The 24,986-nt window shown below is 31.3% G+C and overlaps 1 protein-coding gene and 2 long non-coding RNA genes across 3 annotated transcripts; all 3 read right to left on the bottom strand.

The window, feature by feature from the left end:
- Nucleotides 1–12,132: 12,132 nt before the first annotated feature.
- LOC114406147 lies at nt 12,133–12,494 on the bottom strand. The gene is made up of 2 exons (XR_003665385.1): nt 12,434–12,494; nt 12,133–12,355 (listed from the first exon to the last, which is right to left on the bottom strand). It is a non-coding gene; the product is annotated as an uncharacterized LOC114406147 (long non-coding RNA).
- Nucleotides 12,495–12,577: 83 nt separating this feature from the next.
- LOC114404934 lies at nt 12,578–19,336 on the bottom strand. Its single transcript, XM_028367652.1, has 8 exons — nt 19,229–19,336; nt 19,052–19,129; nt 14,920–15,229; nt 14,614–14,832; nt 14,257–14,520; nt 13,543–14,178; nt 13,226–13,455; nt 12,578–12,587 (listed from the first exon to the last, which is right to left on the bottom strand). The coding sequence occupies exons 3-8, from the start codon at nt 15,223–15,225 to the stop codon at nt 12,578–12,580; spliced, it is 1,665 nt and encodes a 554-aa protein (XP_028223453.1). The 5' UTR covers nt 15,226–15,229; nt 19,052–19,129; nt 19,229–19,336.
- A 2,583-nt stretch (nt 19,337–21,919) lies between these two features.
- Nucleotides 21,920–23,013, bottom strand: LOC114405414. The gene is made up of 3 exons (XR_003665204.1): nt 22,565–23,013; nt 22,422–22,478; nt 21,920–22,132 (listed from the first exon to the last, which is right to left on the bottom strand). It is a non-coding gene; the product is annotated as an uncharacterized LOC114405414 (long non-coding RNA).
- Between the last annotated feature and the right edge of the window lie 1,973 nt (nt 23,014–24,986).

The following is a 24,986-nucleotide window of genomic DNA, read 5'->3' as shown; positions in this document are numbered from 1 at the left end:
GACATTGACCATTCCGCGACTTTTTCTCAAGTCGTTGCAGGTGTCGTGGGATGCTAGTGTGTTTGGGGTGTATAATGATAACTTCCCATTGTACATAAAGCATGAAGATCTTTCTGAAATAGTTCATGATAGTCAATGTCTGAGCATCTCTGTTATACAATTGTGGATTTTGTAGGTCACTTTACATTATTGTATATTACCTAACTGATTGTTTTATATTCATGCATAATTTATTATATTTTAACAACAATAGGCATGTGACTGAGACAACTATGCGAGCGGGGAATGCCGATGTGTATGGATTCCTCGAGCCACAGTCTATACAAAGATCGAGGCAATTGTAATTTGAATCAGAAGATTATATTAAGAAATGGATGCATAATTCACAAAGAGATGTGTACCTAGGAGTCTACTTGAATGGGTATGTTAAATTGAACAAATCAATTTAAATCATGTATGCTTTATAATAACTTAATGTTCTCCAATGCAGTGCACATTGACGAATGGTCGTCATTTTGCCTAAGGACAATGTTATCATCTAGTTTTGTTCCTTGCATAATAGGCCCAACAACTATTTGAAAGAAATTATTAACAAGTCAGTTGTATTTTGTAATACATTTACTTTATGATTACAATTTAACACCAATATTTTTATTATATGATGCACATGCATGTTTCTCTTAATTAGTGCTTTGAAGGGATTCAACGACACTCAAGAAAATAAATCAAAGGCTGTTGCTAGATGGATTGTAGTTAAAATAAACCATTTAAATAATACTTCATGTCTTAAAAATTATATTTTATTACGCTTCAGTTAACTTTGAATATTTAAATATCCTATTCAATTTAGTGTAATAAGCAAAAAGGAAACACTAAATCTGGGTATTACCTAATGCATCGGATGTCAAAGCTAATTCAATTTTTTTATAATTGTTATTATTTAGACTCATATTAACTTATGTTTTATTATATCATGAGTAACCAAAGACCATTGGAAAATAGTAATTGTTTACTTCAAAGCTAATTCAATTTTTTTTTATAATTGTTATTATTTAGACTCATATATTAACTTATGTTTTATTATATCATGACTAACCAAAGATCATTGGAACTAGAGACAATGAAGACAATTCATATTCAATGGACAAGATATTATTTGAAAGTTAAAAATCAAACACTAAGAGTTTAATTAATTTTAGAATTGTAGAGTAGTTAGTAAGGTTACAAATGATTTTATGTATTGACTTTTATTTTCCTTATAATTCATTATAAATATTCAATTATATATTAGGGACAAAATTTAAACTGGTTGATAAAAACTATGTTCTCCTTTTCAATTTAGAGGTTATTTGGGATAATTACAAAAACAAACAAGATATTAAAATAATACAAAAAACATTGGTTTTCATAAAAAAGTCAAGGTAAATTTCTACATATTTTATATTTTTTTTTTAGCAAAACTGATGTTGTGTAATTTAATTATCATCAGTTTTAGAAAATTGATGTTAATGTTGAGACTTTTTTTAACATGAGTAGTTTCAACATGGATAACTAACATTGTAAATCCTTGATAACCCCAGGTTAAAAGAAATTTATTTTCTAGCGGTGTTTCTTGAGCTTTGAAAGTCACGTTTCATCGATTGATACTTGCCTGCAGTTGTTTGGTTTGGTTACGGATAAAATTCAAATTAATATAATGTGAAGCATAAATTACTCCAAAATCAAATTATGTGCTCCAAATATAAATTGGATTTGCATGAATATGAGGAATTACTTGAGATGGTATTAATTAGAAACATCTCAATTCAATTAAATCGTTAATTTCTCATTTTATCTCTAGGAACTTCGTACATATGTTTTGTTATCAATCCTCAATTAAATCAAAATATTAATTCTTACAACTAAAAGATTTTTATCCGTAAATATATTGTTTCTGTTTTCAAACGACATTTATGTGCATAATTAATAAAATATTGGCTCCACGGTAAATAAAAAAAGATTAATTCTGAGATATAACTTGATTGTTTACACGATAGCTATAAAAGGAAATTTATTAACCTCCAAAACATATTTTGGACGTGATTAAAAAAAACATTTCTCCCTTTTTGTTTCTTTATGAGCGAGGATATTATCATTTTTTCAATTTGTTTCTTTATGATCATATTTACATGGTTTTTGTGTGCAGAAGCAAAGGAATAGCCAAGGAAGGAGAAGAATTAAGAAGCAAATGTTGGAATTATAATGTAATTATTAAAATTGCATATAAGGGGTTTTTGTTGGGGATATAATTTATTTAATCTTTCTAAAATTGGTTGGATTTCAGGGGTTTGCTCACAAATTGGTTCTCTAGGGTTCATATTTGCCTTGGTTGAACTTTTGCAATTTGAGTGGGACACGTTATTATATGGTGATTATTTTATCTCATTATTTATTATAATAAAAAGATAATGTGGTGTATATGTATATAGTAGGTTGAAAATTCATAGAAATTTTATTAGTAATTATGATTTTAATTATATTCCTAATGAGTTCTCGGAGAAGTAATTATTGTTTCTTAAAATTAATGAGTAAGAATAAAATTTATATAATAAGGAGAAAGAAAGTTGAATAAATGAGTGAAAATAATATTTATGTAAAAAAAAGAATATGGAAGAATAACTATTTTAAAAACGAATAACATAATATTTATGATAAATTGTTTACCAATTCAAATTAAATAGTTATTAATTTCCTTTCGTATTTGTTAATTTTGTATAATGGTAATTAAAAAGATTTTTATTATTAGTAAAACTAGTTGTTAAAGTAACCGAAAAGTATAAAATAACAGAAAAATAATAAAATTATTATTTATTTAAAAACAATAATTAGAAAATTTAATAAATATATTAAGAATAAAAATGAAATAAAATATTAAAAAAACTATAAATTAGAAGTTAATATTTTAAAAAATATAATTTTAAATAGTGTTTTATAAGCACTTGAAGCTGTATTTAAAAAATTATTTATCCAACAATCAAATAAATTTTTTAACCAGTAAAAAAATTAAAATTAACTAAAATACTTTATTTTACATAATTTTTGTATAATAACATTCTTTAGTATGAATGAATATGAAAATAAATTCTCTTTTTTTGAACTAAAATTAAAACTCTTCATAGATAGTTGTATGACTTGTGTCAATCATGCCTATGTACCTCTGCAATTTGCTTACTTGGTTTTTGTTTTTACTCTGTCACATTATAATATCTTATTATGCTTCCCTAGAATGCCCCTTCTATGTTCTTTTTCTGGCCTGGGATATGCATATAGCATTACCACATTCAAAGAAAGTCTCACCCACCCATCTAATATCTAAGCTGATGCACCACCAAAAATGCTCTAGAGCAAAATTTTCAAATACAGGCAGTAAGCAAGACCAACCTTTCTAATACCAAATGTTCAAAGCAATCTAAACCCCCCGAAAAATATCTATCTATATATCTCTGACCAACTGCCACTTTGAAATTTCCTTAATTAGGAAAACAAAATTCTAATTTTAAAACATAGTATATATAAAGTTTCAGGTATTTGAATTAACTTCTTAATAAAGGCAAAAGCTCATGCACATACAAAATTGGTGTTGAGGAAACAAGAACTAAAAAAATATATCATACTAATTGCAACTTTTAAACTCAAGTTCGTTTCAATTTATTTAGTTTTTTTGTAAAAGTAATCGTTTTCATCTCTTTCAAAACCTCTATTCAGGAAACTGCAAAGTTGAAATATTATCTTCATTTAACCAATCCAAACTCGCACAAACGAATCATCAATTAATATTCCCCACTCAAAACAGGTAATAGGACTAATTCAGCATCAATTTCACCAAAATCCACAATTTTTTCACACTTGACTGGGAAAAACCACGAAAGCAAATTCAGCACATACAATACGACACCATACCTGAGAAGACACTACTTGGCTGAGAATTTCACCGCCACTTCTCACCTATACAGCACACACAAAAGCCATTAAACGACAAACCAAACCATCAAACGCAAAAAAATAAGAAAGAATGAAAAAAAGCGAAGGAAAGATTACTTACGACAACAGCGGTGGTATCATCGCAGCTGGTTTCGATGCCCAAAACGACAACATCGCCGTCACGTTTCAATGTGGCGAGCGATGATTTGAGTGGAAGTTGGTTTCTGCGGAAAGTGGTGAGTGCGGAGAGAAGAGAAGGTGGTGGCTTTGGGAAGAAGTTTAGGCGCGAAAGTGCTGAAGAAAACCAAACACGTGAATCGCTACCAAACACGTGGAGTTCAAGACTTTAACGGCTGAGATTGAATCAGGTATACAACATAGACTCATTCTAATTTTATTTTTTCGTTCTTTTTTCTATGGAGACTGATTTTGACAAGATTGGAAGCATAATTCAATATTCTTAATTTCCAGGGGGTCAGACAAAGAACTTCGTGGACATCGATGGATTCAAGCATCTCTCCAACAGGTAAACATATGCAAAACCTTTCTAATACTAAATTGTATGAGAAGAAACAATTGTGTGTTACATAATTGTGTGTAATTATGTTCTAAAGTCAAGAATTGATCTTTCTTTTTTTCTTTCATGTATCAAGAATCTTTGTAATTAAAATACCTTGTTCAATTTCAAGATTAACTATGAATCATTCTTTCAAAGTATTTAAATTAATTAACTGGTAAATTCTTAGAAAAAATCGTAACAAAAAAATTATTAGGAAAAGATTCGCTCTAATAGCAAATATTCAATATATCGGTTAATTAATTTGCAATCAAATATATTTATTGAATGAAGTAGTCAAGTGCCATTAACATAGACAAATGAATTAACTTAAGAAAACCAAATATTAAATATATATATGTGGATCAATTAATTTGCAATCAAATGTATTTATCATCAAAATTATTATTTATAGACCACATATATTTTTTCCAAAGACAATCATGCTTGAGTGGGATAAAATATTATTATAAATAGTAAAACTCACTAAATATTTGTTTTGACTAAATCCTCCTGCTAAATATTTAGTGTAGATGTATACTCAAGATTCAATCTCAGGTATTGATTTTTAGAGAAAAAAGATAATACACTCTTAGTGTAAAAAGTTGTATTCAATCTTAATCTATCATGTATGATAAATTTATTAACTTTTAAAATATTTATTCTAATGTAATTCAAATAATGATGTATGATTGAATGACAATATAAAACTATATGATACTATCAGTACATGAACATTAAACTTTTAATTTTATTTAGTCATTTTTTAATATTTAGTTGATTAAATAATCATTCCTAAATTATATGTAGGTTAAATTGAAATTTTGATCCTTGATTTGAAAGATGGACAATTTTGGTCGAGATGTTAAATTACTTTTGTTGATCGTCAAGATGTAAACATTGACCAAAATAATTAGCAACGTTTTTGTGTGCGTATTGTAGGCTATTAAAAAAAAAAGAGCTCAGAAACATATTTATTCATCCGCTTGTGTAGAGATGTTAGATGTTATGTAGGGGTGTTTATGGTTAGAGGTCACTCGGGAATTCAAATTAATCAAATTTGATTCGAACAGTGTTGATTAATTCATTCATGTATTTGGTTTGATTTTTTATTGAGTCATTTATTTATGTGGATCAAAATCGAACAAATCGATCAAAATCTTACCGGTTGGGTCATAGATTTAAATTTATAGATCTAGTCAAAATCAAATCAAACAAATTTTTGATAATTGTTTGATTTGACTTTAAATACCATTAATATTGGAACTCTAAGGATTGAAATATTGAACTTATTAGAATATTACTTTTAAGTAGATTGTTATTTGTTTTACCTTTTTTTTCATTTATGTTTATGATATTAATGATCACATTATAGGAAATTGTGTGATTCAAATTATTATAATAAATCTCATATTTTTTAATTTATATTAGTCAATTTTAAAATATTATGTTGATGATATTAAATGAATCAATTTTATTATTTTTAGATATTTGATAATACTTTTTTAACCATATTAAATATTTGGATGAATTATGATATAAAATAATAATTTAAAAAAAAATCAAATTTAAATAAATATGACTTGAATTTAACCTATAGGAAATTTCATCATAACACCGGTCAGAATCAAACCCAATGTCAGTTGATATAACAAAGAAAAACACTACACATATTTTATTGTATAAGCTCATCGTGGGTCTCAATTCTCATACATAATAGTGTAATATTCTTTAATTTTTTGAAGGAAATACATAATATGATATATAATACCCATAGTTTCTAACTTCAAATTAGATAAGAGGCTAATGTTGTCAAATATATATAAAAAATAACAAAAAAATGTGTCATGTTCTTAAATTCATTTTAATTTTTTTTATCTAAACAAAAAATTAATAATTTTTGTTGTCATTATTAATTCTTTTTTTAAGCTCCTGCAAAATAAATTATTTTTGCTCCCTCTACCTTGAAAACATTAGGCCGTGCTTTACTGTCTCTTCTTTTTTCTATTTTAGTTGATTTTTTAATAACTAAAAAATTTTCATTATTATAACTTTATTTCATATTTTAAAGAAAATAACAAAAGATATTATCACTGTTTCTTAAAATTCTTAATTAAAAGCATGAAATATGTCCAAAAAAATTATTTTCTAATTATTAATAAATATATTAATCAATTGAAAATAGAAATAGATAAGAAAATTATAAACCTCATGCTATCTTTGTATCTTTTATATATCCAAGACTATGCGAAGATCGAATTGCATTTCTTTAGAACTAGAAGTATCATAATGAGTAAGATAACCATCGAAGCCTAGAGAAGGAGAAGGGAGAACACATAAAGTTTTCTTAGGTATACACACCTATTTTTTTTTCGTTCTTTTTTCTGTATGGATATGATTTAGACGTACGACGATTAATTTCAAGCATAATTCAATAATTTTAATTTCCAGGGTTAGAAAAAGAACGTTGTGGACATGGATTCAGGCATCTCTCTAGCAGGTAAGCATATGATAAAACCTTTCTGATATTAAATTGTGTGAAAAAATGTGTGTAACATAAACTAAATGTGCGTAATTGTTTTGTTCTAAAATCAAGAATTAATCTTTTTTTTTTCATAGATCAAGAATCTTTGTAATTAAAACACATTGTTCAATTTCATGATTATCTATTTTTTTATTAGAATTCCAAGATAAACTATTAATCCTTCTTTCTTTGAAATAGAATCACACATAAAAAATAAAAGAACAAAAGACTGGCCTCCACAAAAACTCTATTTTCGTTGAATAATACATACCTGAATTTTGGCTTTCCACCATTCATCACTAGCAACAATGGTTTTCTTCTTCCCATTCCAGCCAAGACCTGTGTCTTTCCCGATAAGCTTAACCCATAATTTTCATTCCTTTTTCAAAGAATCCCACCTATTTCTAAATTGTTTATATTCATATCTCAAATTTGTTGCCTTATTGAACTTTTCTGCAATATTTTCCCAACCAAGCTTAGTGAAGTGGTTGTGAGGTTTGTTTCCAGCATTCACCTCTTCTATGCACACTTTCAACATAATCTCGGTATTTTTTTCTCACCATTATGCTTTCTTTCTTTTCACAAGAACTTGATTGAGAGACATCTCACAAGCTTAATGAAACAAACAAAAGCATAACCCTAATCCATAACAATTCAAAATTTAATGAGAAGAAAAATAAATTAATGAAGAATTGGTTAACTTGTGATGCAAACAAAGGAAGAAGAAGAGATGACGAAGGATGATCAGAAAGAATGACGAAGGATGATCGGAAGCACGAGATAGAAATTTTGAGGATGGCACAACACGTTGTGAGGAACAAGAGAGAGAAATTTTGAGGATTTAGAAAATGAGGAGGGCATGCTTTGTCATTTTGAAATTTTTTGAGGACATAATTGTCCAAGCATTATTTAGGGAACATATTCCCAAAAATTTCACAAACTAGAAATCTGAGCTTCAAAAGATGAGCTTTTACTTTTATAAAAGTTAAAATTTTTTTAATAACCAAACACTCTTAAAAAATAAGAAAAAAAGATCTTTTTCTAGTAGATAAGAAGGTAAAAGATCTTTTGGGCTACATTCAAATTGACCCGTATACCCTTTGTATATGTGGATTCCTCTACGTAGGTAAAAACTTGTCTGCACACACAACTACACATTTGATCATTTTTTTTATGACCTTAGTAACAAACTACCTTGTATAGTCAATGTGTAATAGTTATCATAGTATTAAATCTGGATAGAGTAAATGGTAAATCATAGAGCTGTATAGTTTAGCTTTAGAGATTCGTTTCTTAGTTTGTTCAGACAACATATTGCTAATTTGTTGCATTCTCTCGATTTTCTCTCATAGTGATGACATTTACCGTGAAAATGTCTTTATTTTGTTGTTGCTTGGTGTAAGTATTTTCTTCTAATTTTCTATCATTTTTTATTTTGCTTTTACTCAAATTTCCTGGCAGTTCTCTCTAACTATGGTATTCTCAACATAATTAATTATATGGTGGTATGAGAAAAGAAAGATCGAACTTATTGTCCACCCTCCTCTCTTACCCCATCACCTTATGCTTGTAAATGAATGCAGTTGCAACTAACCCCAGTTATCATTTGTTTAGTGCAAGAAAAATAGAGTGAAAAAGACAAATGATAGCCAAAAAATAGAAAGATAAATACAATGTATCCAAACTATATTATTTTATATTTAAATAAATCTATGCAATGAATGAGTTATAATATATCATCTTTGTACTCCGCTCCATCTTGTACTCCAGTCCATCTCTATATTAATAGCATTTCATTTTGCTTCTTACAAAAATCTATAATGTATCTTTAATTATATTCAATTTCTTTTTTACATTTAAGAAAATCTATCTATGATAGTTCAAAAATAAATCTCGGAAATGATATCTTATATTTAATTTTTCCATTAAATATCGAGAAGTTATAAGTATGATATATAGACTAAGCACAATAGTATGGTATATAGACTAAGCACAATGGTTGTTGACATGCTATAGGGGTGTTTATGTAAAATAAAGTTCACTTGAAATGTTCATTTACGCGGCTAGAAGAGGGATGGACAAAAAAAGTGAATTGAATTGTGTGAGAATTAAGCTGAACTGAAAAACAATTCGTTCGAACCAAACTGAATTGAAAAAAAGTTATAAAAGTTTGAATCAAATTGCTCTATGAATCGAGCTAAACTATTTTTTTTGAACTGAATTGTATTCTAAAAAATTAGTTTTTCAGTTTCAAATCAATATTTTTCTTACTTAGTTTTATATTAAATTGTGCGTCTGTGCTCAAAACAGTTCATTACACTATTTACACTTGTAATTTGTTACTAACTTGTTATTATTTAACTTCAAATATTGTTGGTGTAGTCAATCTAACAGTAAAGGATGAAATCCAATATGTAATTTTCAACTGTCTTGATTTTCTTATGAAATGAAAAAACAGAGGGCTGATATCAAAGCTTACTCTTCATCTTCTTATGCAATATATGTTTGAGTGATCTGAACGACTTTTTCCAATAGATAAAAAACCTATCTTTTAGGTTTGTATGTTCAATTAGCATGATTACGCGTGCCACCTTACCATGAATGTGAACTCAAACATACCAATAAACCAATAGTATTTTATTATTCTAATCTCAAAAGTGGTTTCATTCGGATTTCAATCATGATAACAATTAGATTTGCAGTCCACATTATGCACATTTGAAGGCATTAACAAAATTATAGGTTAACTAACATTTTACTACCGGAAAAATATTTCATTTTTGGTTTTATTACTTAAAATTATCATTCCTTTTTATTTTTGTATTTTACATTTTTATGTTAGATATATTTTAGTATATATGATAAGTAAAATTTCGTTAAATGATGTCGTAACAAATTAATAAAGTATCATATCATCAATTACATATCATTTGATAAGGATAGAGTATCACATCATTAATTATAAATCATTTATGAATCTTTCATTAAAAGTGAGTATTAAAATATAAAAAGTATGGGGGTACTAATATAGAAACAATATTAATTTAAGTAGTAAAATCAAGATAATGTATTTTACTGACAATAAAAAATTATTTAAGTCAAAATTGTATGTTGAAACAAATTCCTTAGTTTAGTTATAAACCAATTTACTATTATACAAAACACATTTTTCGTATAATGTTAGCTTCTTAAGCTACATTCTGGGAGGGAGAAACAAAGGCACGATGTCTTGTTTTTTTTTTTTTCAACTTTGAACTTTTATAACTCGTAAGTAGTACATATTTTAAAATTGATAACATGTATATTAAAGGAAGATTAATAGAGAGTAGGTGATTTGAACAAGCATACTTTAAAAAGGCCGCCATTACATTATTTACCTCAATATATCGTTCCAATGAATGATAATTCGGACAAATGAACTTAATTTTTTTTATAACTAAAATTATTTAATAACTTCCTAAATCATTACACCACTACAACTTTTAAAAAAATAATAAAGGAAAACAATTAATGTGATCAGTAATACATTATTCACCAGACAAATATATGAACATTATTTAATATTAAATGTAATATTTTTTAAAATTAAAGTTATTTTTATTTCAATTTATTCCGTATACCAAAATTTAGATGTAACAATCAAGTGTATCTTACAATCTTGATAAAAAAAATGTAATCCTTTTATGTCAGTCTTTGAACACCATGACTTTGGAAATGTCACCTACAAGAATTTCCACTCTCAAATCAATTCAAGTTCGAACTTATAGGCATAGATAAGGAGTAGATAAATAACATACATTTTTCTTTACATGATCAAGTTTATCCAGAAACTCCTTTCTTGTTCCTCAATAAATATTTCCTTATGGGCCACAACTAACATATGTGACTAATTTTTTTTTAAAAACTAAGAAATCAAACTGCCTACTATATATATATATATATATATATATATATATATATATATATATATATATATTCCTAACTCTACACGGTACGTCAAAGTGTTCCCTCACTACCTCTATTAATCACCCTCACACAATATCCAAAAAAACTCAGAAAGTGAAGATATATAACTGTGCATAGCTAGAGAGAAAGAAACAAAAAGAAAGACTCACTCACACACCATGAAGCTCGTTTGGTGTCCAGAATCAGCATTGAAAGCCTACCTCGACACTGTTAAATCAGTAAGGACCCTTTAATTCAAGAGAAGCATCAATCACATAATAATGTATAACTTTCGTTCTTTAGCTGCTTCATTTTCTTTTATTGTTCTTTATCCCTTTCTTTCCCTCTTGATTTGTATATACGTAATTTGTTTGGCACAGTTACAACTTTGGTTGTATATGATGTATGTAAATTTGGTTATGCATGCAACAAGGTAATTGATAAATTATAAACTTAAAGATTCTGTAGTAATTAAACACATACCAAATGGATGGATATATCTTCTGTTTGAATTTCAATATGATGAATTGATATTCTTGGCCTTTTATTGCTGTTTTTGCAGTGTGAGAAATTAAAGGAATTGGGGGTACCAGAGTTGCTATCAGCCATGGCTGCAGGATGGAACACGAAATTCATAGTAGAATCATGGTCCTACGAGGGTAGATTTCGCTAGGGTTACGAGGATGGCCAAAGTGGGTCCAAAAGGAGCAGTTTTGCATGCAAGAATGCATCACCTTACTTAATTAATTGCACCTTAATGTGGGTCTATTCACTACTAGAAAATAAGGTTTTAACATCGGTTATTTAAGACTTTCAACATCGGTTATTAATTGATGTTGAAAGTATCGATTTTTAAAAAACTGATGTTGTTAGTGACATTTAACATCGATTTTTTAAAAAACTGATGTTGTAAGTAACATTTAACATCAGTTTTTTAAAAAACTGATGTTGTAAGTGACATTTAACATCGGTTTTTTAAAAAACTGATGTTGTAAGTAACATTTAACATCGGTTTTTTAAAAAACTGATGTTGTTTTAGAAATTTATTTTTAACATGATGTCTGTTTTTTCAATAAATCCCAAAAATAACCTGCAAATTTTAAAATCAGACCACACAACATATAATTTTCATTCTGTTTTGAAACAGTTTTTACCAGAAAATTCAATAAGAAATTTACTAATTACTATGAATTTAAAACATATTTAATGTTGAGACATGAATTGTAAATTAAGTAAGTAAATATAAACTACAATTACAAGATTGTCTAAACATCCTAAGTTTCATTTTTCACTTTCAAATAGTACTTTGCCCACTGGTTGCGAAGTGCCTTCAATCTTTCTGGTTCCAATGGTCTAGGATCAGTGAAATACTGCATGATATAATAAAACATAAGTTAATAATATATTAGCAATCATAATAATATGAAATTTGGTGAATTAAAAATTACCATTTCCCAATTATTCTGGAAATTTCCTAAGATTATAGTTGACATCCAATGCATGACGTAATACCCACACTCAGTGCTTCCTTTTTGTCTATTACACTAAATACATTATGAAATTTAGATATGCAACGTTCAGTACAAACTAGTCTACACAATACTAAAATATAAGTGAAAACATATTGTTTAAATAACTTACTTTAACAACAATCCACCTAGCAGGAGTCTTGGATTTACTTTGTTGAGTATCGTCAAGTCCTTTCAAAGCACTATTGAATACAAACATAGATTCTTATTGTACATTTAAAATTTTGATTTACCTGACTAATGCTAATGCAAATATATTAAAAAACAACACTGACCTATTAATTATGCCTTTGAGGTAGTTGTCTGGCTTATTATGCAACGAACAAAACCAAATGACAACATTTTCCTTAGGCAAAATGACGACCATTTGCCAATGTGCACTGCAGTGGAGACCAATATATGTTATTATACTATTATACATTATTTAAATTCATTTGTTGAGTTTAAGTTACCCATTCAAGTAGGCTCCTAGGTACACATCTCGTTTTGAATTTTGCATCCAGTTCTTAATGTAATTTTCTGATTCAAATTGTGATTGGCCAGATCTCTGGATAGACTGTGGCTCGAGGAATCCATACACATCGATATTCCCAGCTCGCATACTTGTCTCAGTCATATGCCTATTATTGTTAACACAAAGTAAATTATGCATGAAGGTAAAACAATAAATTAGGTAACTAACAATAATCTAAATTGACTTACATAATCCACAACTGTATAACAGATATGCTGAGACATTGACCACCATGTGCAATTTCAGACAGATCTTCATGCTTTATGTACAAGGGAAAGTTTTCATTAAATAGGCCAAACAAGGTAGCATCCCACATAACCTGCAATGGCTTCAGAAAAAGCTGTGGAATGGTCAATGTCATTAGATATAGCGGATCATCGACCTCATCATCCGGCCTATCTGCAGGTTTCGCGGGTCTCACAGCTCCCTGTTTATCCAACATAATTAATTGACATAATTTAATCACAGTAAACATTTTAATTGGAAAAATAAGCATTTAATGACACTAAAATACCTGTTCTGATAAACGCTTGACTAGATGTGTCGGCCAAGCAAGGAATGTGTTAAGAGCCTGTCCCACGACCTTAACCTCTTTAGTGGGTACAGGAATGGGAGCATCTACATCTCTAATCTCCTCAACACTAACCTTAACTTGATCATGCAGCAAAGGAATGTTGTGAATTGTTGTAGATCCCTCATAAACTCTTCCCAGGGCAACCAGGCGAGAAGGATATTCTTCAATATACAACCCACATTTGTATGAGTCACCGGTGTCTAGATCGTTCCTTGAGGGATCAACACAACTCTCCTTTGTGCTGACACGAGCAGCTGAAGGACCAACATCAGGTTCAGGAGGCAGTGCGAGTCCCTGTGATTGCATTTGGCTGAAGGATAACATTAGCCGTCGAGTGACTTTTTCTGTGATTGAATCCTCTAGTTGGTCCTTGATTTGTTGCGTCAACTGTTGCAGGTATTCGGGAGCAATGGAGGAGGTCCTTGAAGCTGATCCAAAGTATTGTTTGATGGTTATACCGGCTCCTACAGCACGCACACGACCAGGGTGTTCTGGTCGCCCAATGGCAGCAGTCAGTATATCATGACGTCCATGGGTAACAAAGGAACCCTGTGAGGCCTGCTCCTCAAGCGCATCCTGTGAAGAACACATTTATTCTATACTTAATCACACAATAAAAAAAATAATTACAATTATGAATTGAAAGTGACTTACAATCTTGTCAGCAATTTCCTTTGCTGCTTCAGATGTCATGTCACCAGTTTTCTTGGTGCGGGCTAGCTTCCACTTCACGTGTCGTTTGATGGGAGATGGAGGATCAATGACGGTGTCAGTGCTTCCGGATTGAGTTGCTTCCTCTAGTTTTTTCTTTCTCTTCTCATCCATCAACTTTTTTTCTAAATATTCATAACCCCCACGAGACATCACGTGAGGGGCAGTGTTTTGTTTTTGGACAGCTTGTGCTTTTTTTCGAACATTCTGTAAAAATGAAACATTAATGAAACTCATGATTACAATGTATTATAATAAGTTCATTTAAAGTTAAAAAAATGAAAATCCCAAATTAGTTACCTCCCATGAAGGGTCTCTACGGCTCTGGCAAAATTGGGTCCATTTCTCCTTGCTAATGCCGTACATTTTGCATACAGTGTCATCAACACTATCCTTGTCAGCTGCAAGTGCCCATTTCGACGTCAAATCAGACTTAAACTGTCTCCACCGCTCCCCCACAGTCTGAAGTATTTTCTTTTTTGTCCTTAAATCAGATGCTTCAGGGATATCAAATTCAGCCTAACAAAGAGTAAATTAGGTTTTATTAATACTAAATTCAAATATTTGGCTAACAAACAATATGGAACATGAAATAATACATGATACCTGAATATCCTCCCATATCAAATCCTTCTGAGTAATAGGGACATGCTTCCAATTTTCGTATGTGACATCCACCTTATCACGAGCAATGATCCCTAAATATGTTCTAAATTTCTTGCTGTGGGGACCGTCTGCTTTGCCAGTAACAGGATCCACACGGACAAGGGGTCTCTCTGCCCCAACTGGTCTAGTCGCCAATAATCTTAGGCGTGAGGCCTTTCTAGTCCGCTTCAATGGTGGTGACGACGAATGCGATGTTACACCAGTAGAAGGAGGAGGAGGCGGAGGAGAGTTTGACTGTGTAGCCATTTGGCTGTGAAAAAAAAAACATTAATTCAATATGTTATAAAAAATAAATGCGTATGAATGTAATTAAATGAATTGAAATTAAGTACAAAATAAAAAAAAATTACATTAGACGATGTTAATTAATTCTCCTTCATCGTGATCATTACGATTAGCATGAACATCGTCAGTTTCTTCTCCGATGACATTAGGTGACAATTGTGTGGACAAAGGACTAACATAAGTATCAATGTATGAATAATCATCTTCAACATTGACACCTATTGTTTTTCCATGTAAAACCACTGACCACCTTTGATCACAAGGGTCTTCGACATAAAATACTTGTTTCGCTTGTTCTGCCATAATGAAAGGATCATTCTGGTATGCGAGTTTGTTAAGATCCACCAACGTAAATCCCACATCATCGGTCCGCACACCGGTATTACTGTCAACCCACTTACATTTGAAAACACAGACAGTGAATTTGACATAGTTAAGCTCCCAAATTTCTTCAATGAAACCAAAGTAAGGGATGAAAGCTACACAAGGATTGTCATCATGTACACTAGCGAAGTGTTGAGATTCAGCCCTTAGGGTAACCCCACTGTTTTGCATTGTACTTTTTTGGTCTTGTGCTTTTGTATAGAAGGAATACTTGTTTATATCATATCCTTGCCAAGTTATAACATTTCTTTTAGGTCCATCTGCTAGCTTTCTCAACATTTCAGAAGCATTATCATCAGCCAAGATTGTGTGTTTAAACCAATCTAGGAAAGTCTTGTTATGTTTTTTCAACACTGAGTTCTTCGACATTTTTGGATTACTTTGTTTGACTAAATTTTCATGACGAACTATGTATGGCAAAACTTCATTACTATTATTCAACACATACAAGTGAGCTTGTTGCAAATCTTCTACACTTGGAGTGATGACATGCAGTCCTCTTGAACCCTTACCTCTTACTCTTTCGTCATGCCGAGACTCGGGAAGCCCAACAGGTTTAGCTTTTTCAATGTACTCTGAACAAAATTCAATGGCTTCTTCTGCAATGTACCTTTCAACAATAGATGCTTCAGGACGGTGTAGATTTTTGGTATACCCTTTTAAGATCTTCATGTATCGCTCAACCGGATACATCCACCGCAAATAAACAGGACCACAACATTTGATTTCTCTGACTAGATGAATAATTAAGTGAACCATGATGTCAAAGAATGCAGGCGGAAAATACATCTCCAACTCACACAATATAATAGCAGCCTCATTTTCCAGTTCGTCTAACTTCACAGGATCAAGAACTTTGCTACATATAGAATTGAAGAAAAAGCACAGCCGAGTTATGGCAAGCCTGACTTTGTTAGGCAAAATGTCTCGTATGGCCACCGATAACAATTGTTGCATCAAGACGTGACAATCATGAGACTTTAAGCCTACCAACTTAAGATCCTTCAAATACACAAGGCTCTTAATATTTGAAGAGTATCCTTGTGGAACTTTGACCCGTCGTAGGCATTGACAAAAACTGAACTTTTCCTTTCTGGACAAAGTATGACAAGCTGGAGGCAAGTATATTTTTCTACCATCAGACCTTGGATGTAACGACGCTCGAATACCCATCTCAGCTAGATCTTGACGAGTATTCAAACCATCTTTTGTCTTGCCGTGAATGTTAAGGAGCGTCCCAATGAGACTATCACATACATTTTTCTCCACATGCATAACATCAATACAATGTCTAACATCTAGATCAACCCAATACGGAAGATCAAACAAAATCGACCTTTTCTTCCATATGCAAGTCTTATTTTTGTCTTTCTTTTGGACCTTTCCAAATATTGTATTTAGGTGTTGAACCCGCTGGAAAATCTGGTCACCAGTCAACGGTACCGGTGCATTTTCATGCTCTTGACTTCCATTAAATGCTTTTTTCAATCGTCGGTAAGGATGATGAGGTTTAAGAAAACGTCGATGCCTAGTGTAAACTGTTTTTCTTCCATGTTTCAGTTGTATGTAGCTTGTGTCTTCTTCACAGATGGGGCATGCACGATGGCCTTTAACACTGTAACCGCTCAAATTCCCATATGCTGGAAAATCATTAATGGTACAAAAAAGCATTGCACGTAAATTAAATGTCTCATTTCGAAACCCATCAAACACTAAAACTCCTTCGTCCCACAACTTTGTAAGGTCTTCAATCAAGGGATTGAGATAAACATCGATGTCATTTCCTGGCTGTCTTGGGCCCGTTATCATCATAGACAACATCATGTATTTTCGTTTCATACACAACCAAGGAGGCAAATTGTAAATCACTAGCAAAACTGGCCACGAACTGTGTTGCGTGCTTAAATTGCCATATGGATTCATTCCATCTGTGGCTAGTCCAAGCCTAAGATTTCTTGTCTCTTTGCCAAAATCCGGATACAAACGGTCTATCTTCTTCCATTGCAAGGAATCAGCCGGATGACGAAGCATTCCATCACAGTTTCTCTCATTTGCATGCCATGTAAGGTCTTTTGCGTCGTCTCCATTAGCAAACATACGCTTAAACCTTGGAATGATCGGAAGATACCACAACACCTTCGCTGGGGGGCCCTTGTTTGAGTTTTCATCACTACTACACTCCTCATCATCCTTGAGTTTGTACCGTGATACCCCACACCTAGGGCATTTCGACATTTCTTGAAATTGATGTCTGTATAATATGCAATCATTCGGGCAAGCATGAATCTTCTGATACTCCATACCCATGGGACACAATATTTTCTTTGCTTGATAGTAACTTTTAGGCAATGTGTTTTCCTCTGGAAGCATGTCGTGCACTACTTGAAGCAGTGAACTAAAGCTTTTGTCACTCCACCCATATCTGGCTTTGATATTAACCAGACTTAAAACTGCCGACAACAGCGTCAACGAATTCTTGCACCCCGGATACAAAGGTTTCTTTGAATCAGTTTGTAATGTATCATACATAGGGGCATGTGCTTGCTGAAAAGACTCTTGTCCAAGGTCACGAATCATATCCTCCAAGCGATCTCCCATTTCTACATCAAACGGTTCGGATTGTTACCCACTCTGCATGTCTGTCATTTCACCATGCCATATCCACGTCGTATAATTCCTCTTAATTCCATCACACAACAGATGCTCTCGTATGTCATCCAGTATTTGTCGTCTTCCATTCAAACAATTGATGCAAGGACAATAATATTTTCCATCTTCATCCGGTTGACCTCTTTGTGAAGCAAATTGTAAGAATTGCTCGACGCCTTCCTCATATTCTGGGCTGATGCGACTTTCATTCATCCAACTTCGATCCATCTAAGTAATAACTCGGTCATACTCTCAAAGTTATTCGATGCATGAAAATCTCACTTTTTTATTATAGGTGTGGCCCTATCCCATTTGGGAAGACCGTCTTTTATGGTAGCTTCATACATCAGGGTTAATTCTATTTTGTTAAATTTGACAAAATTTTGGCAGCATTTCGCATTGGTCTCCAAGTACACAACATGAAATCGGTGAAATTAATTTTCCGATAATCAAGTATGCACCCAGAGAACAACTAGAAATGCATTACCGAAATTTCATCAAATTAAACAAAATAATTTTAACCTTAACACATGAATCTACCATAAAAATATCAGTCTCCCCAAACTGTCCAAACGGACAATTCAAGATTAAATACAATGATTAATGCAAACTATCCGCAAGAATCATTGCATCCAATCTCAAACGGGAATCTAAGGTTCACTCATCATGAACACAATTTATATAGCATATATCAATTGTCATTAATGGCAGTGAACACGTAATAAAAATATTCATTGGTAACAAACATTTGTACCTGTGATGATGAGCAGCACGATCCAAAATGAAAACAAGAATCAAAGAAATAACTGAATGAACACCTACATAAGACAATCTTGTGTATGATAAAAAAAAAAGAGTAAGATTAAGTATAACAAGCGCTCAGAAGATACGAGAACAATTTATTCTAAATTATACACACAACTTCTATTACCTCTCACAAGATCACACGAGAGATGTGGGAGGTGGGGATTCAAACACGACTGCGCTGAGTTTTGTGTGTGTTCTCTAATTGGACAAATCAAATCTCATTACTCTCTGCTTATTTATTAGAAAGAAAAGAGAAGGCATATATTTGTAGAAAAGTGTCTACTAAGCAAATTAATTATTAATCATCAATGATATGGATAAACAAATTAAAAATAAGACAAATGTTAATCACTAACATTTTTTATTAAGAAATTAAATGGAATTTTTTTAAAATATATAAAATTAAATGGAATAAGAACAAGCATACAAACAATAAATAAGCAGCACAAACTAAAGATCCAAAACAAGCTACTAAGAAAAAGATCTAGGAGTGGGCAATCTATTGACCTTTTCATATAAGAGAAAAAAGAGCACAAAAACAATCCGAAAACACAAACCCACATCTAAGACAGTTTAAATTAATAATAAGTAATTAAGTATAACCCTTAAATCCAGAAAATTAGTAAATAATGAAAGTAGTAAGCATCAAATAATTTTAGATATAACATTTACAATAGCAGGTCAGCATGTACTTTAACAAATGAGAACACAAAAGAAAGGAAATAGCATTACTTCACTAGTTGTGCAATTTCATAGTCTCGAACTCGGTATAATAGCCCTTAAATCAATACCTACGGGAGTGTTTGCTTTCATGCTTTATATATGAAATTCCGGACATGGATACCATGCAAATCAGTAAACAGAGAGATTTGGAAATAAGGAAATATGCCACAAATTTAAAATACTCAAATGAAGGTCCAGCCACTTGAGCATTAATACAAAAACATAGAATGCGAGATTTAGAAGAAAATACAAACCACACAACTTCAGAAAGAACAGTTAGCAATAGCGGGAACGAGTTAGTTGGCTCTCTCTTGCTCGATTCCAAGGAAATCACTTAACGCTGACTGAAAAGTTACTCGAAATTTCACTATCTAAACTACGATTGGCGGCTAAACAATGAAAAATTAAAGAAAACGCTGGCATTGCAAAGAGGAATTGCAGTAGCACAGTGTGACGCGGAAAAGCGAACGAAAGAAGGAATGAACCTGAGAGCGTTTATCGTAGACGAAAATGGCGTGTTCGGAAGAAGATGGAAATTGAACACCGGCTTTGGTCCGCGCTAGGGCTGTTCCTGTCTCGCTGATTTGCCCGGACTCCAAGCTAATTTTTATTCATCGGGTTTATAAGATAATTTCTCTATCTTTTTTTTTTCATTTTCTTATCTCATGTTTAATTCCTCTGACTCTGATTAAAGTCGAGTCTGAAAACTGGTTAAGATAGTTTATATGTTTAGACTATGCATATTACTTATTGGGGGTGTACAATAATACGCATATTAAGAAAATAATACTACAAATAAAAAAATGAAATAAACTATCATTATCACAATTTTTGAAGTAAAAAATTACTAAACTATCATTATCTCCGAATTGCCTAAGAACGAATATGGAGTAAGTGTTACTGAATCGCCTACACTTTTCCAAACCCACCTGATAGGCTTCAAAGCAGGAATAAAACTTAATTAATTAAAATACACAAGGAAAGCTAATATGCTAGTAATTAACTTGCTAAGGTTAATCATGGTTATATATAGGAACTATCTTTCTAATTAGCTAGAGCTACGTACGTACGTATTAGGACGAGCATTTTCTTAAAATTAGACTAAGTTGAGCAAGTCATTTTAATTATTTTTTAATTTTTTTATTAGTTGAGAAGTTCGTTAAACTGTTCCGTAAACAAATTTTTTAAAATAATTTTAATATTTTTTAGTAACTTCTAATATTTTTTAAACATTAATTGAAATAATATTTTTTAAAATACTAAATATTATTTTTTTATATTTTATTTCATTTTTATTCTTCAAATATTTATTCAATTTTTTATTATTTTTTAAATATATTATTTATGTCGGTATATAATTTTAAATTACTTTAACAACTAAATTTATCAAATATTTATAATTAAATAAATTAATTTTTCAACTTTAATTATCAATTTTCAGTTATGCATAGCTTCTAACTAATTTTATCCAACATATACTAAATAAGTGAAATTTTATAGCATTTATTACAGGCTGGCCTACATATATAATGATTGGATAGGGGGTAATGTAATTATCTCATCTTTTCTCTAATAAACTATATTTTAGGATATTAGCATTATATTTTTATCTTGTAGCTAAGAGATAAAGTTTCCCTCTTATTTTATTACAAAAAGTAGTTTTAACATCGGCTTATTAACATCGGTTTTTTACAAAACCGATGTTAAGTTAAACGCGGTGGCATATTTGTAAATAAAGTATCATTCTTAACATCGGTTTTCCAAAAAACCGATGTTAACTAATGATGTTAACATCGGTTTTCCAAAAAACCGATGTTAACGTGTATGCATTAACATCAGTTTTTTGAAAAACCGATGTTAATGCATACACGTTAACATCGATTTTTTGGAAAACCGATGTTAACATCATTAGTTAACATCGGTTTTTTGGAAAACCGATGTTAACATCATTTGTTAACATCGGTTTTTCAAAAACCGATGTTAACGTATGATATGTTAACATCGGTTTTTTGGAAAACCGATGTTAACATCATTAGTTAACATCGGTTTTTTGGAAAACCGATGTTAAGAATGATACTTTATTTACAAATATGCCACCGCGTTTAACTTAACATCGGTTTTGTAAAAAACCGATGTTAATAAGCCGATGTTAAAACTACTTTTTGTAATAGTGATTTGCACACTTACCTTTCACACGTGTTATGAATAGGGCCACCTAGCAGACTTTGAACTCACTATGAATTTCGAGTTCCTTCGCGCAGTCATGATGAAACTCAGGTGCTCCAAATTCCTTAAATTTCTCACACTGCAATTATAACAACACAAACCCAAATTAATCATATAGAAATTCGACCCAGAGATCCATTAGCAATTAGTGCAAATCTTTTTCCAAGAATTTACAAAATTAATTAATCGGTGAAATTGAAAGAAGGGGATTCATAATCTTGGAACGTAATTTAGTTACAAACATTCTTGTTCCATGAAAGAAATTAAGGTTCTTGATTTAGAATAAACGCATAATTAATTAGTGTAACACCCACGTTGGTTATTTTCACACAATTTAATATTAGAAAGGTTTTATAATATGTGTATACCTGCTGGAGATCGAGATGCTTGAATCCATCCATGTCCACGACGATCTTTGCCTAATCCTGGAAACAATCTTGCAATCTTCATCTAAATCATATGCAAAGAAGAAAAGAACGAAACAATTAAAATAGAATGAGTTTGTGTGTACCTGAGAAATGTACCTCTCTTCCCCTCTCCTCCCTCGTCTCCACTCAGAAAATAGTGCAAGGGACCGTCCTATACCCTGTAGAATTCACCTGTTCATTTATTTTGGAAGGCTGATGTGTATGCTTGATTTGATATTTTGATAGAACTGGTATCTTAACAGCGAGAAAGAATGAGTTTTTTATTTAATGAAACTAGGGAGAAGCTCCTTGGGAACTAATACACTGCTTTGGATCCACTCCTTACACCGCTTTCTCAGTTTCCAAAAGTCCCATATACTGATTACACTTTCCAGTTATTCCTATTTATAGGCAGCGGTTGGTTTGCAGACATAAGCACACCCTTAATGGGCTTAATCAGTTGCATGCCTGGTCCACTTCTTGACTAACAAAACTAAAACCCACAAATAGGAATGATACCTGAAATAAGTAGGGCCATGAATGGAAACTGCAGATCTTTCTCAATTAACCTATAACATAAAGATAACTATGACTCACAACCAAAAAATAATTTCTTATGGAACACTAAAGGGTGCACAGAAATTGTAGAAGAAAACAACATAAGGAAACTAAAGGTGTGTTTGATACTTTGATTGAGTTTTGTTTTTTTTTTGTTTTGTTTTAAAATCTATTCTATGAATAATTTTCAAAAACTGATTTTCAAAAAATAGAAGTTAAAGTATAAGAGAACACTTGAGTAATAGAAAACTAAAAATACAAAACAAAAACAACTTAAGAGATATTTTGATTTTCTGGTTTTAAAAACTAAGATATTAGTTTTGAAAATAGTTTTTTAAATCAACTATTATCAAACAAGTTTTTATTGCTTTTTCTGTTTTTAAAAATAGGAAATAACAGACTATACATACACATTTCAATTGTTGATAGCATGCCTCCGCCGCGTCCATCTATTAGTAGAATATTATATTCAGTAAAGAACTATAACTTTACCTGGCAAAGCATGAGCTTCCATGTGATGTATGCCAATAATTGGTAAATTAAATCTGCCAGCAATTCTCCGGGGCTTTCTGCACCTCCACTGCATTGAGCAAGACAAAGACGGAAGATATACATGATTAACACCAATAATTCCTCAAAAGCAGAAGAATGACAAGTAAATGAAGTCATGGATAATCATGACTGTAATATTTATCTTTTATTACTATTCTTGTAAATACAAGATGTATTTATTCTTCTAAAATATAACATCAAAGATGATCAGTGTTCTCACTCAAACAATTTGCAAATTTATTCTTAAAGTTTCATGACTTCATGCATTACCACGAAGGCAGAGACTCAAACCAGGACCAATAGTAACAGCAACAGCAGTAAGATCCTTCTCGGTCAGATAAGCTTTATCAAGGGCATCTTGCACAACCTATAATGAATAAGAAAAAAGATTAAGCCCAAACCAATAATACTCTAGAAAGGGATAGAGAGAGACAAAGAAAAAAGTATAAGAAGCCATATTAGAAATCTATTTGAGAATCTGGTGGCACCCTCCAAACATCATTCTATGGCACCCAATGTAACTAAGAAGTTACTTACATTCCACCAGGGTTATGTTTGAAGGAATATTCCACCAGCAACCTAGACAAGCACTAGGAACTATGAAAATTTATAGCATTGAAGTGCATTATATGCAATGCAATATTTATAAATAAATAGTTGAATGCAGATAAATAAATAAAGTTTAAAGAAGGGAACTACAATGGATGTATGCGGTCACTTTGTGGAAATGTTCCAAAAACTAGCATGTGAACAAAGAATACTCAAGACATACCTTGTGTGCCCTGACCTACCTATACAAAATGTGTTCTAGCTGGGATATACAAAGAAAAAGACAGGAATGATGTACCTGGTCTATAACTTTTGAGTGAGCTTCTTCTGCCATTTTTGGAGCAACACCTCCATGTTTTGCAAGCAGGTCTGCCTTAATTTGGAGAAGTTACATAGTTAGAAAGAAAAAAGAGGTATGTTAGGTAGCTGAAAGATGACGAATATAAAATCAAGTGGCTAATAAGAATAAAGCTTATAATTTTTTTAGGATAAAGGGAAAGAAGCCACCAATGGGTTGTGATCTGTCCATTATTAGTAGCAGGAATCATTATCACTACCTAATTATAGATGTATGAACAAATTAACACTAAAGACATCTGATTATTTTCTTTATTTAAATTTTAAACTTTTCATTTTATGGAAAATATAAGGTGATATTCTTTCCTAATGAGCACATGTACAACAGTAAAAGATAACATCAAATGTTTGGAAGATCATTTTTATGCATTACACCCATTGTAAAGATTTTATAAGATTAAATGCTGTAGTTTTCAATTCCAATACAAAAGTGATCAAATATTTAACATTATTGAGTTCATCAAGAAACAAGTGAAAACAACAATATTTCTAAAGGCATCCAATAGAACA

The sequence above is a fragment of the Glycine soja genome, chromosome 3, assembly GCF_004193775.1.
Source record: "Glycine soja cultivar W05 chromosome 3, ASM419377v2, whole genome shotgun sequence".
NCBI lineage: Eukaryota > Viridiplantae > Streptophyta > Magnoliopsida > Fabales > Fabaceae > Glycine > Glycine soja.
The sequence above is the reverse complement of the archived record's forward strand: the minus strand, read 5'-3'. Positions and strand labels throughout refer to the sequence as shown.